At 40.0% G+C, this 14814-nt stretch overlaps 1 protein-coding gene across 1 annotated transcript in view; it reads right to left on the bottom strand.

Annotated features, from left to right (window-relative positions):
* Positions 1–14814, bottom strand: part of TTN (titin) — a 285365-nt gene that overhangs the window by 94681 nt on the left and 175870 nt on the right. Inside the window, exons 183-205 of the mRNA XM_081002634.1 lie at positions 14645–14771; positions 14285–14548; positions 13918–14184; positions 13478–13741; positions 13241–13380; positions 12955–13081; positions 12541–12807; positions 12171–12437; positions 10561–10827; positions 10226–10365; positions 9096–9222; positions 8112–8254; positions 6497–6620; positions 5974–6240; positions 5582–5679; positions 4282–4450; positions 3918–4184; positions 2704–2970; positions 2322–2600; positions 1383–1791; positions 1153–1277; positions 779–1045; positions 62–331 (exon numbers count right to left, since the gene is read on the bottom strand). Of these exons, the coding sequence (XP_080858760.1) occupies positions 62–331; positions 779–1045; positions 1153–1277; positions 1383–1791; positions 2322–2600; positions 2704–2970; positions 3918–4184; positions 4282–4450; positions 5582–5679; positions 5974–6240; positions 6497–6620; positions 8112–8254; positions 9096–9222; positions 10226–10365; positions 10561–10827; positions 12171–12437; positions 12541–12807; positions 12955–13081; positions 13241–13380; positions 13478–13741; positions 13918–14184; positions 14285–14548; positions 14645–14771 (4942 nt within the window). The remainder of the gene's footprint in view (positions 1–61; positions 332–778; positions 1046–1152; positions 1278–1382; positions 1792–2321; positions 2601–2703; positions 2971–3917; positions 4185–4281; positions 4451–5581; positions 5680–5973; positions 6241–6496; positions 6621–8111; positions 8255–9095; positions 9223–10225; positions 10366–10560; positions 10828–12170; positions 12438–12540; positions 12808–12954; positions 13082–13240; positions 13381–13477; positions 13742–13917; positions 14185–14284; positions 14549–14644; positions 14772–14814) is intronic.

The following is a 14814-nucleotide window of genomic DNA, read 5'->3' as shown; positions in this document are numbered from 1 at the left end:
GCTTTCATTTTCTACATCAGAAAGAACAAGAACCCTTGGCCATAGGAAATGATGAGCTTACCAATAACTTGAACATTGATGTGTGCTTCAGCTTGGCCATGCTTATTTTTAAGGATGATTTTGTAACTCCCTCTGTCAGTCGTCTTTGCTTCGTGAATTCTGAAGGTGGTACTCTCAGGTGTTGTATCAACAGTAAGAGTGGGCAAGGCTTCTTCTCCCTTCAGCCACTCAGCTTCTGCACGTGGGTAGGCATCATATGGAACCACCATAGTCAATGGCTGCCCAACATCTACCACAAGGTTCTGATCAGCTATCTTTATTCTTGGAGCAGCTAGTAAAAAATAATAATCAATGAAATACGTTACAGAAAATCTGAAACAGAAAACAACAGCGCAGTGAGCTGTTTCGTGATTTTTAAGCAACTTTGGTGCGAAGGGAGAACCAAAATCATAACCATTAGTAATGTTGTATAGACACCATCTTGTCCCATTCTGGTCAGTGGGGGCACTATTGTTGCCTCCAACATACAAAGATAATTAATCTGTGCTGGGTCATTTTGACTTCTAAATGCACAGAAGCTACATTAGAAAGCTGCATAATAAAGGCTACAGAAACACGTGAGAATCATCCAACGTGATTGTAGGTTCTCAGTTACAGAGCTTTTTTATTACCACTAGTAGTGTGTTAATCACTGAAATTAACACCCAGAAAAAGTATTTAAAATGTTGCATTACTCATATAAATATTATTTTATTGTTAAAAAATTTCAGAGGCTTACCTGCCAGTTCTAGCTTAGCTCGAGCTTCTTTATCTTTGGCAATAAATCTATATTCTCCTTGATCGCGAGGCCTAATCTCACAGACTTGCAGCCTATGGACTTTTCCTTCACTCATCATTTGGTGTTTATCTCCCTGGACTATTATCATGTTATTTCTCAACCATTTGACTTCCACCTTATCTTTATTCAGTTCAGCAAAGAAAAGGACATCAGAGCCAGGGGCTTCGTAAATATCTTGCGGTGGTCGGATAATCTCCACAGGAATTTCTGGTCAAAATAAGAATAAAATTTAGATTGCGTTGACATACTTTTTTCTTTTTTTTTTACAAAAAAAATATTGAAAGGTGAAAGATAAATAGAAATTGTAAACATACCCTCCACAAAAAGTCTTGCTCTGGATCTCCTGTCATCCACACCACAGGAATACTCGCATTCATCCTCTGGCCTGCAGTCTTTTATGATTAACCTGTGTAAATTTCCATCCTTTTCAAACTGATACCTTTATTGCAGACAGAAAAAAAAGGATTATGTGTTAAATTCAGAGGCAAGAATCCAGACAGCAACCATAGTATACCACCAACCAGTTAAAAGCACCTGCACCTACTTTTTGCCCTCTTTAATTTCTCGTCCGTTTCTGTACCACTTCACCATTGCTTTCTCTTTGGAAAGCTGGCAACTGAAGACTGCATCATCAAATTCAGTGACTGTCTGGTCCTGCAAGTGCTCAATGAAATCTGCAGGTGCCTCCGTGATTATAAGCTCTGCAGCCGACTTGTCTTGGCCAGCAGTAACAACGTACTCTCCTTCATCTATAAATCCACAGTTTTTAATGATAAGCGAATGCTTGTATTTATCCACTTTGTACAAAATGCGGCGGTCGAAGGTGACTTCTTCACCATTCTTTGTCCACTGGAGGGTTACGTTGAGGCGGTTAACCTTACACCAGAATGTGACAGACTTCTTCTCCATGGTTTCAATGTCTTGAAGAGGCTCAATAATTCTGAGGTCTTCCTCTGTTTAAGAGAGAAGTGGTTTGAAAAGTGTTGTTAATTTACATCCTCATCCAAACAGTAATTTGGCAAGAGTGAAAGCCTGTGCCACTTAGAATAAGAAAACACCAGGACTTTTTTTCCAGCCATAAATCAGTTCCAGCACCTCTCTCTCCCTCTCCCACCATCTCTTCCATGGGTCCTATTGTTATCCTTTTCAACTGCATATTATCTCATAGTCCATATTTTATGTCTCTCCATTTTATCCATAATATTTGGTATCTTACAAGTGTTATTGCAGTCCTGCTAATGTTTTATTTGGGTCTCCCAAATAAATTATAAATTTCCCCCATTGTTTATTGAAATTTTTGGTCTTCTTGGTTCCTGAGCTTTCCGGTCAGTTTTGCCATTTCGGCATTGGCCAACATCTTAGTCTGCCATTCCTCTCTGGAATGGCACACCTCTCAAGTGGGCACCATTGCCATTATAAGAGAACAAGGGAGGCATTCATGGAAACTCTTTTTCTAGAATAATAGCCCTGGGAAAACACTTACCAAGCACAGTCAAAGTAGCAGAGCTCTTTACTTGTTCTCCTCTCTTGTTTGCCAGGACTATGTTGTAGGTTGCTTGGTCATTCAAATGGGCGTCTCTAATTCTTAGAGTGTAAACTAAATCCTTATGGACCATGATGTATTTTGCGCTGTCGAATATTGCTTCTTCATCTTTGTACCACTTCGCCTTGGCACCTTCTGTATTAACCTCACAGTTAAATACAAGTTCTTCTCCCTCTCTTACTTGTTGGTCCTTCAGTGGGATGACAATCCTGAGTTTTTCTGCAATTTGAATTTGCATATTATTATTATGATGCGAATTACATCCTCACAAAGGAAATAAAAGCATGCCCACAAATGTATGAGAAAGCCCCATAAAGCTTACCAATCACTGTCAAGCGGGCTGTTGCTTTGGCTGCACCGACCATGACAGAATAAGTTCCATCGTCATCCAGAACAGACTCTTTAATGACCAGGACTCTCTTTTTGCCGTCAGAAATTATGTCATACTTATCATTGGCTTCAAGAACAGTATCATCCCTTATCCACTGTACGTCAAAGGCTTCTTTGGATACTGAGCAGACAAATTCTGCTTTTTCTCCTTCAATTACTTCAACGTTCTGTGGCCTGGTTATAAATTCTGCTGCAAGTTCTGAAAAAGATGTTGGGCATATTGCTTTTTAGTTTTTGATATGGGGATAAGTAGATCACCCCGTCCCATCTAATTGATAACCAAAAATATTTTCAGTCAGCAAAAGATGTCTCAGACTGACTTGACATGGCCGTGTCCTAGCACAGATGACACAACCGTGCATATTCGGTCAATAAGAAGTGGGTCAAAAACCCTACTCAGCTGCACACATGTCACTAGGGCTGGGTGATATGTGGTTTTCAACATCGTGATGTATCACCAGCTAAATACCACAATATGCTGATATATCGCAACGTCTGAAATAAGGAGGGAGGAGTAAATAAGAGGAAGAAGCAGCTGAGATGCATCGTCCAGCCCTACAACTGAGCAAGCTCCCATTCTGCTCCAGCTGAAGCTGGAGGGGTGGATGTGGAGTGAGCTTCCTTAAACTGCTCAGCTGAGGCGCACATGCGCACACAAACACACAGAAGGAAGGAAGGAAGGAAGGAGCGCCTGTTCATTCACCTCAAGGAGACACAGAAGCACCGGCTGACTTTCTGGTTTTTCAAATATAGTCATACCTTGGTTTTTGAACAGCTTAGTTCTAAAACGTTTTGGCTTCCGAACGCCGCAAACCCAAAAGTGAGTGTTCCAGTTTGCAAACAATTTTTGGAAGTTGAACGTCCACCGGGGCTTCCGCAGCCAATCAGAAGCCACACTTTGGTTTCCAAACGTTTTGGAAGTCAAAGGGACTTCCAGAACGGATTCCGTTCAACTTCCAAGGTATGACTGTATTGTGAATTTTTGCATAGCACACACACACAAGTTGTGATACATTGCTGGGTCATTTATTTTGAAATGGTTATCACAATGTCTAGAAACCGGTTTGGGGTGATATATCAATATAGCGCCCAGCCCTACATGTCACCTGGCAACACTTGTGAAAAATTCCAAAGTAGTTTTCTTACCATGAACTTTCAGCTTGCCAGTTGTCTGACTGCTAGGAAGTTTGCAGGTGTACGCTGCTGCATCGTCAAGACTAGCATTGTGGATGACCAAAATTCTCTTCCGGCCATCAGCAATCTGTTCATATCTACCACCTTCAGGCAACTCCTCATCGCCTTTGAACCAAGTTACTTCTGCATCAGGCTTGGAAACTTCACAAATCAATTTGACAGTGTCTGTTTCACTTGCTTCCACATTGGGAAGTTTTTTGGTAAAGACAGCTTCCTCTTCTGTAAAAAGAAAAAGAACAATGGTTGTATTTGATCACAACAGCGATCAAGCCATTGCTCTTTCATGTAAATGCAACAAACTTGATTTTAGCTTTACCTATCACTGTCAGCATGCCAGAGGTTCTGGCTCCTTTTGCTTCACATGCGTATTCTGCCTCATCATCAAGCAGACATTTGTTGATAACAAGTATTCTCTGGGCACCTTTAGCAATGATGTCAAACTTCTTGCCTTTTCTGATTTCAACACCATCCCTAAACCACCGTGCCTATATTTAAAATAGTGATAAAAATCAAGTTGAACAGAATGCAAAGAAGAGATACTGCAATATCAACTGAAGCAGTAACTGAGAAATTGAAATATATAATTACTGACTGTATTAGATTAAAGCATGCCTGGATGACATTTTAAACTAAACCATAAACCAATATTCCACAGTGAATATAGATGCATTCCCTATGAACATGTCAAATGGTGCACATTTAATGCAATTATTTTTCATCTAAACTCAGAAATCAGCTGTAAGCATGAGAGTATTGGGTCCATTGTTTGTTCCAATTTGGAAGCTGCACATGTGGAGTTGAATTAGAAAAATTGACGATGGTGCCAATCACCTATTGGAAAGGGCATATTATTTGGCTCTATAACCAAAGTAATATATGTAGACAGAATGTACATTCAGATAGGTGTATTTTATTTTCATTGTCAGTACTGGTTTTTGTTATTAAGGTCCTGGAAGTCTGCTTACCCCTTTTAGGAGGGCAGCAGCTTTGTGGGACGACCAGCACTCCCCCCCCCCACTACCTGCCAACGATGCAGGACAGGGTGTGGTGGGCTGATCCCAGCCGGAGCGAGAGCTTCGGCTCACACTCACAACTTGAAATCATGTTCAGCGTCAGCCTGCGGAATTGGCCAATGGCAGGCTGGTATGAAGGGTTAGGTTCCCTGGGGGTGGGCGTTAGGGAACAATCAGGCTATGAGAATCCTTAAGGACCCATGCCTCAGATCCATATTTCCATGTCGTGGCAGCCCTAAGAAAGCTGCTCAGGTGCCAATCTGATCCTTGAAAAGCAGATGGGTGGGAAGGGTGCTCAGAGGCTTTGAGGGCACCTAAGGAAATCTTTAGAGGTGAAAAAGATGAAGCTGCTCAGGCACCACGTTGGCAACTGGAGATCTATAGTAAGGAGCTAGTGAAGGTGGGACTGAATGATGCAGACAACCTAGATCATATTTTGGTTTGAGCTATTAGTAGACACAATTTCCACCTTCTAAATGCTTTGGGCTGCCCTAGTGACTAGAAAAATAGAAAATGTTTCCTGGTGGCTGCAATAAATGCTGTGAGATTCTGTGCAAAAGCTATTGACAAGGGCAAATATGAAGAGACACAAACATTACAGACCTGAACATTTGGTCGGGAAATTTCACATTCAAACCGAGCAACTTCTTTTTCTTTAACTTCAATATCCGTAAGGGGCTTTGTGAACTCAACATGAGGTGCTATAAGGAAGAAAAAATTTCCAGTTTGAAAACGATCTCTTTTTTTCTTATCCGTGAATCTCAATTCGTAGCAATGGCCTTAGTTATAATAATTTATTCTAATAGAGTTATGATAAAGTAGAGGTTCCCACTTTTGTGGATGAAAGAAAAAGCCCAACCCACTTAAGTCAAAGGTCTGCTTGTTTTACAGCACCATCAGTTTGACCCACCCATATATCTGCAACATGCCTACCTTTGGAATCATGCAAACAAGTATCTTTATGTCTTTATAAGGAAATTATGAGAAAAACTTACGTTCAACGTTCAAGAAACAAGATGTCTTGAAATCTTTAGAATCACATGTGTACGTTTTAGCATCGTCCAGTGTGCAGCCGTGAATGATAAGTTTCCTGACTCTGCCATCAGCAATTATATCATATTTCTTTGTCTTGTGGATTTCTTGGCCATTCTTGAACCATTTCACTGGTGCGTTTTCTCTGGATACTTCGCACTCCAGAACTGCAGTAGCTTCCTCCTCTACAGTCTGGTCCTCAAGAGGCTTAGTAAACTCAACAGGTGGTTCTGAGGACAGGGAGGGAAAAACCCCCACAAATCATGTTGGTGCTACATGCATCATTTTTTCTTCCCAAGAGATTTAAAAGCTAGCTATCATTCTGATCTTTTTGAAAGACTGAGTTATGGCCAGAAATCTTTTCAGCATTTTATGTGTAAAAAGTACTGCAGAAAAGGATCGGCCCAATCATGCAGTTTGCCTAACACAGATCAGTAGTCTCTAGCATATTACTAAGGGAATAAATTGTTACTTTAGGAAGCCTACCTTTTACAAAAAGATTTGCTTGAGTTCTGAAATCCTTTGCAGTCAGTTTGACTTCTCCAGCATCTGTTAGTTTCACATCTCTTAGAACAAGGGTGTGAACTCTGCCTTCAGCACGGGGCACGATCTTAAAAAAAGAAGAAAGGAACGTTCAGGAGAATAGATTTGGTATGAAAACACGTTGCGACCTTATATCAAACATTTGTGTTAGCACATGTCTGTCTAAACAGGCTGGTAAACAAAGACTCCCAGTTATACACCCATGCACTTCTGGGCATGTATTGGGGCCTCTCTGATTTCTTGTCGCAGTTTCAGCTCTTCGTACTGCATCAGTCGCCAAGCCCCAAAGGCCTCTAGAGTTTTGTGGGAGTCGGCAGACTGAATCCACCAGCTGATTGCTGGAACTGTAAACTTCTTCAAAGGGTTGATATAATCCAAATCAATCAAAAAGGAGAACTACAGTATGTGTATAAGAAGCTTTTCATCATAGCTCCCCTGTCCAGCTGGGAAGAAGTCAGGAGAGACCTGGTTCTGCATGGATTATAGTCCCTTACTGGACTGGGGTAGGAGTGCCCTAAACACCATTGTTTGTGTTATCATAGGCCCATTTAAACTGATGTAGATGGGTTAATCAGAAGCAAAACATAAAATCTTGCTAACTATTAATATGAAAGTTGAAATAAAAGTTGAAATATTTATGATGCATCTAATAATGCTTCACCATTAAAATATTTTTCATGGGAACAGTAAGGATTAATCTATCCATTTAGTTAAATCTCGCTATGCTAGTTTAAATTTAATGTTTTAATTAGGCTGAATTGGCTATGGTAATTTCAAACTTGCACTAACTAGGCCTTATATTAGCAGGTATAGGTCTGTTTTCCTTTGCAAATATTCTCTGCGTAAGCCTATCATTAACAGACACTCTAACGACTTAAACAGAGGATCTAAAAAAGCATGCACCAAATAATATTTCACTGAATGCAACTACTGCATGTGATTACTTATACTACTATATGGCTTGCTGCTAAAACATTTTAAATATTGAATGAACTGCATTCCAGGCTGTTCACATCTCAGCGCTAACGGCACACTTGATGAAGGGTTAAAAATAGCTGGTGAGAAATGCTCTGCGAGCAGATCTACCGAGAAAGTTATCTGGAAGCCTGCTCAAATGCCTGAAATGGAATTTCAATCTCCTTAATCCCCTTATATGCAGAACTGGATGCCAGCTCTACATTCAGAGAAGGGAAAGAATCAGGAGATGCAAACAATCATAAACTTCCCCACTAATATAAAAATATTACATATCCCTTTATGTTAGCACTGATACAAAACCTCCCCAACCCCTTTCACCTCTCACTTTGAAATTTTTATCTCCCACCATGTGGAAGGAACTGATTTTTCTGAATGATATTTTAGAATAGCGCCTTACAGTGCAATCCTATGGATCTCTACTCGGAAGCAAGCCCCATTGAGCTCAGTGGGGCTTACTTCCAGATAAGTATGTATAGGATTGCACTGTCAGTCTCACAGAAGGGAGGGGTAGGAGAGAAAGAGGGAAAGAAATAGGGTTTGACACGGAAAAAGGGGAGAAGAGAAAGAATGTCTTCTATACCTTGTCACTGGGCTCCAATTTCTGTCCTTTCAAGAACCAGTCCACTACAATTCCCTCATAGGAGAGTTCGCATTCAAAGTTTGCCGTTTCACCAGCTGTTACAGTTACATCCTTCAGAGGCCTCAGCAGGCCAATTACACGTGCTTGACGGAACGAAGAAAACATCTTCAGATTAGCCACCTGCACCTTTTACTAACGGCCATAGTGCCTTTCCCCAAGAGAGAGGGAGTATGATGTACAGAGGCTATTTAAATTCCCTGGCTAGATCTGGGCCCTTGGGGTTTTCAGGGGGAGGGCTGGTCACTGGAGATTCCCTATTTGCGGAGCCTGTTCCTTTTAAATGAAAAGATCAGCAAGAAAGCTACGTTGCATCTGTCTCCTTTGCCAAGCCCTGCATGCCTCTTGCTAGATAAGGCATGCGCCTTCCAAAATAGCAAGGTCTACAATTGGATAGAGAGACAAGTGGCCACCAACTGTGTAGGGTGTTCCTGTCCATCAAGCTACTGGCACTTTCCACAAATGTCAGCATGGTGTTATCTCTCAGATCTTATACCCCAAATGCCAAGCACAGCAGAGAGTCCATTTGTAATATTTTAGATTTCGTAACAACTCATTATGCTACCTTGCCAATCATCCTGGAATAAGGAGGGGCGATTCCAGTGGTCTAACAACCTGTTCTTATTAACTAATTGAAAATCTTTATATAATACCTATCCCACGATCTAAAAACAAACTAACTAACTAACTAAATTAAAAGTATCAGAATTAACTTATAAAAAGCTTTTATAAAGAAAGAATAAGTGACACAACTATATCAAATAACTACTCCTCAACTTAAGCTCACCCGACTGTCTCTCCTTCTCATTTACTGTCCCATTAACAACAGATCACATGCCCCACTCTGACTCCCAACTTGTTTCAGTTTAGCTCAGTTACTGATGTAAAAGACAAGTGATCTTACAGATACACTTGCAAGACACTTACGTTTTACTCGAAGATTGGCAGATGATTTGGCATTGGCTGCTTGGAAATCTACGCTACCGGCCTGGTCCAAGCGCACGTTGTAGAGTGTAAGACAGTGCCTTTTGCCTTCCTCCTTAATTTCACAGTCCTTCCAAGAGCAAACAAATGCAAAGGTTTGTACAACGCTTGTTTTTAATAGCTTTCACTTCCTTTTATCAGGTCCGTATTTCTGGTATTTGGATATTCACAATGGTAGCAACCTTTCATTCCCCTTTGGGGACAAAACATTGTACTGGCTGCAGCTGATTCTCAACATCCTGCCTCGGAGTACAAATATCGGAACAACACATTCTCTGGCATGTACGTTGACAATACTTGGACCCCATTGTTCTGTATCTAATGACTGTGTGAGTGGAAGGGAGCTTGTGCAACCAATCTTTCCCCTCCCCACTGCAGCCCACTGAGCCCCATGAAAAAGCTCTTTGGAGGGTCAGAGGCCCTCCTGAACAGCGTTGGCTGTGTTGCAACCAGCTGCTAAAGAGTTAAAGTTGATCAGAGCACTGTGCACAACCCTTCCATCTGCTCACACAACCAATGACTACGACCTACTGAACTTTTGCAAAACTTCTACCTCAGGCCTTGAACCACACATTGTCCAGATCAATGAGACACGCACATTGATTTTCTGAATTGTTTACATGGGAACATTAACAAAAAAAAACCCCTATATATGGCTACGATGAACCAATTGATTGCAGTTATTAACTTCCAGAGGCACCTGGTACATTGCTTTAACAATTGCAACCAACATATTTTTATCAAATATTATTTACATATTACTTACAATTGCTTTTCATTACAAAAGCAATCTTCAGATTTCTAACGTTAAAACTGCTCCCCTTGAATTATATATTTTCTGTTGTGTAAATATGAAACATGGATGACTACATTCTATATATTTTGCTTAACTGCACGATTTACAATTCAAGCCATTTAAATTGTGTTGATATAGAAATTATTTTCTCAGTACCCCTACAGCACTTTCTCAGATCTTCCAAAGATTTTCCAAAGGTTTATGTTCTTCCATCTGCATATTTTAGGCAATATAAGTCTCATTTAGAAGTGGGGAAATATTTAAAAGCATTGCTTACAGGCGTCTGTGTCAAGGGCTCCCCTTTCAGTTTCCAGTTAGCATGAATATCTTCCTCAGAGATTTCTGTATCAAAACGTGCAGTCTCTGTCTCAAATATTTCCACGCTATATAAGGGACGTACAATCTTAATATCACGATCTGTGAAGGAAAAAAAACCACACCAATATTATTAGCTTTCATGACCATGTTGATGAGTAGGGTTCTACAACAGAAGGATCAGGAAGATTTTATTTATGTGTTTATTAAGAAGATTTATATCTTGTCTTTCGAATGAATGATCCTCAGGGCAGTTTAAAATAGAATATAATAATACACCAGTAAGTGTGAACTTGCCTTCAATGTTCAGCTTAGCAGAAGTCTGATCAGTGCCGCAATCACAGGTATATTGACCAATGTCTTTCTTCAAGGCTTTCTTGAGGATGAGTATTCTCTTTTTGCCATCGGCCTTGATAATAACATTCTTAGACGGAGTTAGTTCTTGTCCGTCTTTAAACCATTTTACGGGAGCATTTGCTTTGCTAATTTCACATTGCAAAATCACTTCATCTTTCTCCACAGCAGTGTAATCTTGAAGCTTCCCAGTAAAATAAGGGTCCCCCTCTGCAAGTCAAGGTGAATATGTGACATTCTAAGATTATTCATACATTCAAAAGTGTACCAACTTATGCAAGACAGTTCTCCTTTCAGGTAAGAGTGCTTTTTTAGATTTTCTAAGTAGGATAAAGTTTTCTAAAAGCAAGTTTTTAAGCAACTTTAATAGAGCAAATTATTGTTATTAGGTAAAAGTAGCTGATTCTGCTTTTCATTTTGTTTCCTTTACATGGACCCGAAAGAAACGTGTTTCTGTGGTACACCACAAAGTGGTTTCTTATTTCTTCATTATTTTGGTTATTTAAAAGAGATTTATACCCCGCCTTCCAGAGATTTGGATCCACAAGGCGGCTTACAACAAATTCAAAACAAACTTAGACAATACGACATCCAAAAATTTGTAGGAGGGATGATGTTTCCCAAAAAACAAGACTAAAACAAAAATAAAATGGCAGCACAAAAACTTACAGCAGAGCCATATAAAGACACTGAAAGCTATTACTGATAATAAAAAAACAGGAAAATAGGACCATTTCAAAGTAAAGCCTGAATGACAATAACAAGCATGGGAGTTTGGAAAAAGGTCCCAACAGATAAAAACATAGGAAACTGCCTTTCACTCAGTCAGACCATAGGCTCAATCTAACTTAGTACTACTGTCTAAAATGGTTGGTTGTAGCTATGCAGGGTTTCAGACAGGAGTCTTTCCCAATACTACCTGGAGAAGCAAGGGATTTAACCTGGGAGTTTTTGTGTGCAAGGCATGTGCTTTGCCACCGAAATATTCTTAACTGATGATTAGACTTGTATGTGAAAAGGATCTTCTTTTAGATATGCTGGTCCCAGACCACTTAGGCCTTTATAGGTCAGGACTAGTACTTTGTATTGTGTTACCGGAAAGAAAGAGGCAGCCAATGGATGCAATGTTTTAAAAAAGGGTGCAAATTCAAAGCAACAACTACAATGAAACAATGAACCGAAGGACAAATAAATAACAAAAGGATTGCTAATAGGGTAGCATGGCAGCATAACAGAACACATCAACTAGTGGCAGTCAATTGTCAGAAGCTTTCTGAAAGAGGACAGATGGCCCCCAAAAGAGGAGCTCATATGAACCTCTTCTTGAAAGCATGTTCAAAAGTATGAGGTCTGCTGCCAAGAAAGCCCTAATATGTAGGCAAATCTAGCTGTACCATAAGAATCTGGAATGGGAACTCCCCATAAGATTTAAAGAACTGCTCTGAGGAAGGGGAAGCCCATGTGAATAAAGCTTCTAAGCACACGGTTATGCTTCTAGTTGATGTTCTATCAAAGAAGAGCCATAATGTAAATCAAACTCAGACCACACATACCAAGGACAGTAAGTTTAGCTTCACACGATTTGCCCATAGCTTCCACTTTTATCTGAGAGGTGTCATCAATATTGAGATCTTTGAATGTGAGCGTATGGAATTTGCCATCGTCCTTCATTGAAACAACCTTGGTGGTATGGAGCCGTTGGTCATTCTTATACCAGATAACAGGGATATTGTCATGGGAAAGCTCAACAGTAAATTCTGCAGTCTCGCGCTCCTTTGCAGTTACATCCTTGAGAGGGGTAATGAATTGAAGGCGAATGCCTAAACCACAAAAGCATCTCGTTAAAGTTAAACTGTGACGAATCAAATGACATAAATATGAAAGCCAAACACACCGTCGGGAGAACCAGAGCTACAAACAAACCTTCAATGATCAGCTTTGCACTTGTCCGTTTGTCTTCGGCCTCAAACATATATTTAGCCTCATCCTCAAAAGCCACACTCTTAATGGCAAGTGCGTGCTTTGTGCCTTCTGTTATAATTTCAAATTTCTCATCCCCTTCAAGCTCTTGGGTTCCTTTCAACCAACGGAAAGTCTTTGGTTCCCTTGATACCTCACATTCAAACTTCGCAGGATCCTTCTCAAAGACTTTAATGTCACTGAGAGGAGTTATGAAGATGAGAGGCAGCTCTGAAATCAAACCGGGTTATTAAGAGTGTTAGACACGTGTTTGTTTGTTTTTTTATAAACTGCTCCAGCAATGGATTTTATTGATGTTGCTGGGCATTAAGAAAACCCTGCAAGATGGGTTGGGAGTTGATGCCTTCTGAAGCCTACCTTTCACTTTCAGATTTGCAGCGCTTTTCGCATTTGCAGCTTGGAAGGACACTTCTCCTGTCATATCCAGTTTGCAGTTGTAAAGAATCAAGACATGTTTCTTGCCATCTTCAATCATTTCACAATCCTGATTTTTTTTTTTTAATGAGGGTGGGGAAAAAATAACAGATTTGTCCTAATCACTCATGTGTTCTCTAAAACTTTCTAAGAATTGTTTTTGTGTGTGTCTCTTAAAAAGACAACACTTGTGCTGTGGTTTGCTTGGTTTTTTTTGAAACAGACTTACAGGTGAAGCTGTTAAAGTTTCTCCCTTTAACTTCCAAATGGCATGAACATCAGGCTCAGAGATTTCGACCTCAAATCGTGCTGTTTCGCCAACAAATACTTCCACTCCATAAAGAGGACGCTCTATTTTTATCATACGAGCTGAAAGCAAATATGTATATATCTCAGATTTCCTGCCTTGACCAGTAAGGTGTACAATGTTTCGAAGAGTTTCTACTGAAGGAGGACAATCACTTACCCTCAATCTTAACTTCAGAATTTGTCTTGTCAGTTCCACAGTTACATTCATAATTTCCCTTATCAGCATCGGTTGCTTTTTTAATTTTTAATATGCGGCGCTTGCCATCAGTCTTGGTGGAGATTCTCTTGGAAGCTACAAGTTCCTCACCATCTTTATACCATTTCACTGGCACATCTTTGCTAAGTTCACATTCCAGAATGATATCATCTTTCTCAACAGCGGTATAATCTTGCAATTTCACAACGAAATATGGGTCGGCCTCTACAAGATACGGGTCAGGTATGAAGTGTTGTTGTATTTTTTTTGAAGAGGTTAGTAATCAGAGTGAATTAGTACATGAAAAACATAAATACTAAAATACATAAAGATATGTATTTTATACATACATATAATAGATACAGATCCAACCAGTAACAAAATGTGACAACATAAATTACCTAAAACCTTCAGGTTTGCCTTAGTGTGCAATGCCTTCACTTCAGCCTTGATTTCAGAGATGTCATCAAGTGTCACTTCTCTAATTTCTAATTTGTGTTTCTTCCCTTCTACAGAAATGAGAACTGTTCTGCTATTGTGGATTTTCTTATCATTTTTGTACCAGGTTACTGGCATATCTTCATGAGAAAGCTCAAAATCAAAGTGGGCTGTTTCTCCTTCCTTCACTGTCTGATCTTTGAGTGGGGAGATAAATTTCAGCCGGACACCTGAAATAGAGGGAAAGACAATTAATGCCATCCGGTCATAACCAGTGACTGATTCTTGTTGTGACTTTTACAGTGTAATTCTTGACAGCAATGAACTTGCCTTCCACAAACAATTTTGCAGTGCTTTCCTTCCCTTCGACTACAGCAGTGTACTCTCCTTCATCATCAAACTGAGAATCATTGATGACCAGAATGTGTTTTGTTCCATCTGCAATTATGTCAAATTTATCTCCAACTTTGATTATGTCAGTGCCTTTAGTCCATATCACATTGGCTTCCCTGGTGAGCACACATTCAAACCTTGCCTGCCGTTTCTCTGGTACAGTCACATCTTTCAAAGGCACAGCAAAGTCCAGCTCGATTTCTGCAAATAAAGAGAATATTGAATATTTCCCCCCACATACTACGATGGCAGAAACGACAGGCTAATTGGAGACACATTTTTAGTGAAATACCTTACCTTTCACTGTCAAAATAGCCGAAGTCACTGCATTCAATGCCTGGTAGAGAACCTCTCCAGCCTGGTCTATTTTGACTTTGTGTAAGGTTAAGAAGCGTTTTCCTCCTTCGGCTCTGATCTCACAGGTCTGGAGGGAAAAGATGAAAAAGTTCACGGTAATAAAAGAAAAT

This window comes from Podarcis pityusensis (genome assembly GCF_964106645.2).
Source record: "Podarcis pityusensis genome assembly, chromosome: 1".
NCBI classification, from domain to species: Eukaryota; Metazoa; Chordata; class Lepidosauria; order Squamata; family Lacertidae; genus Podarcis; species Podarcis pityusensis.
The sequence above is the reverse complement of the archived record's forward strand: the minus strand, read 5'-3'. Positions and strand labels throughout refer to the sequence as shown.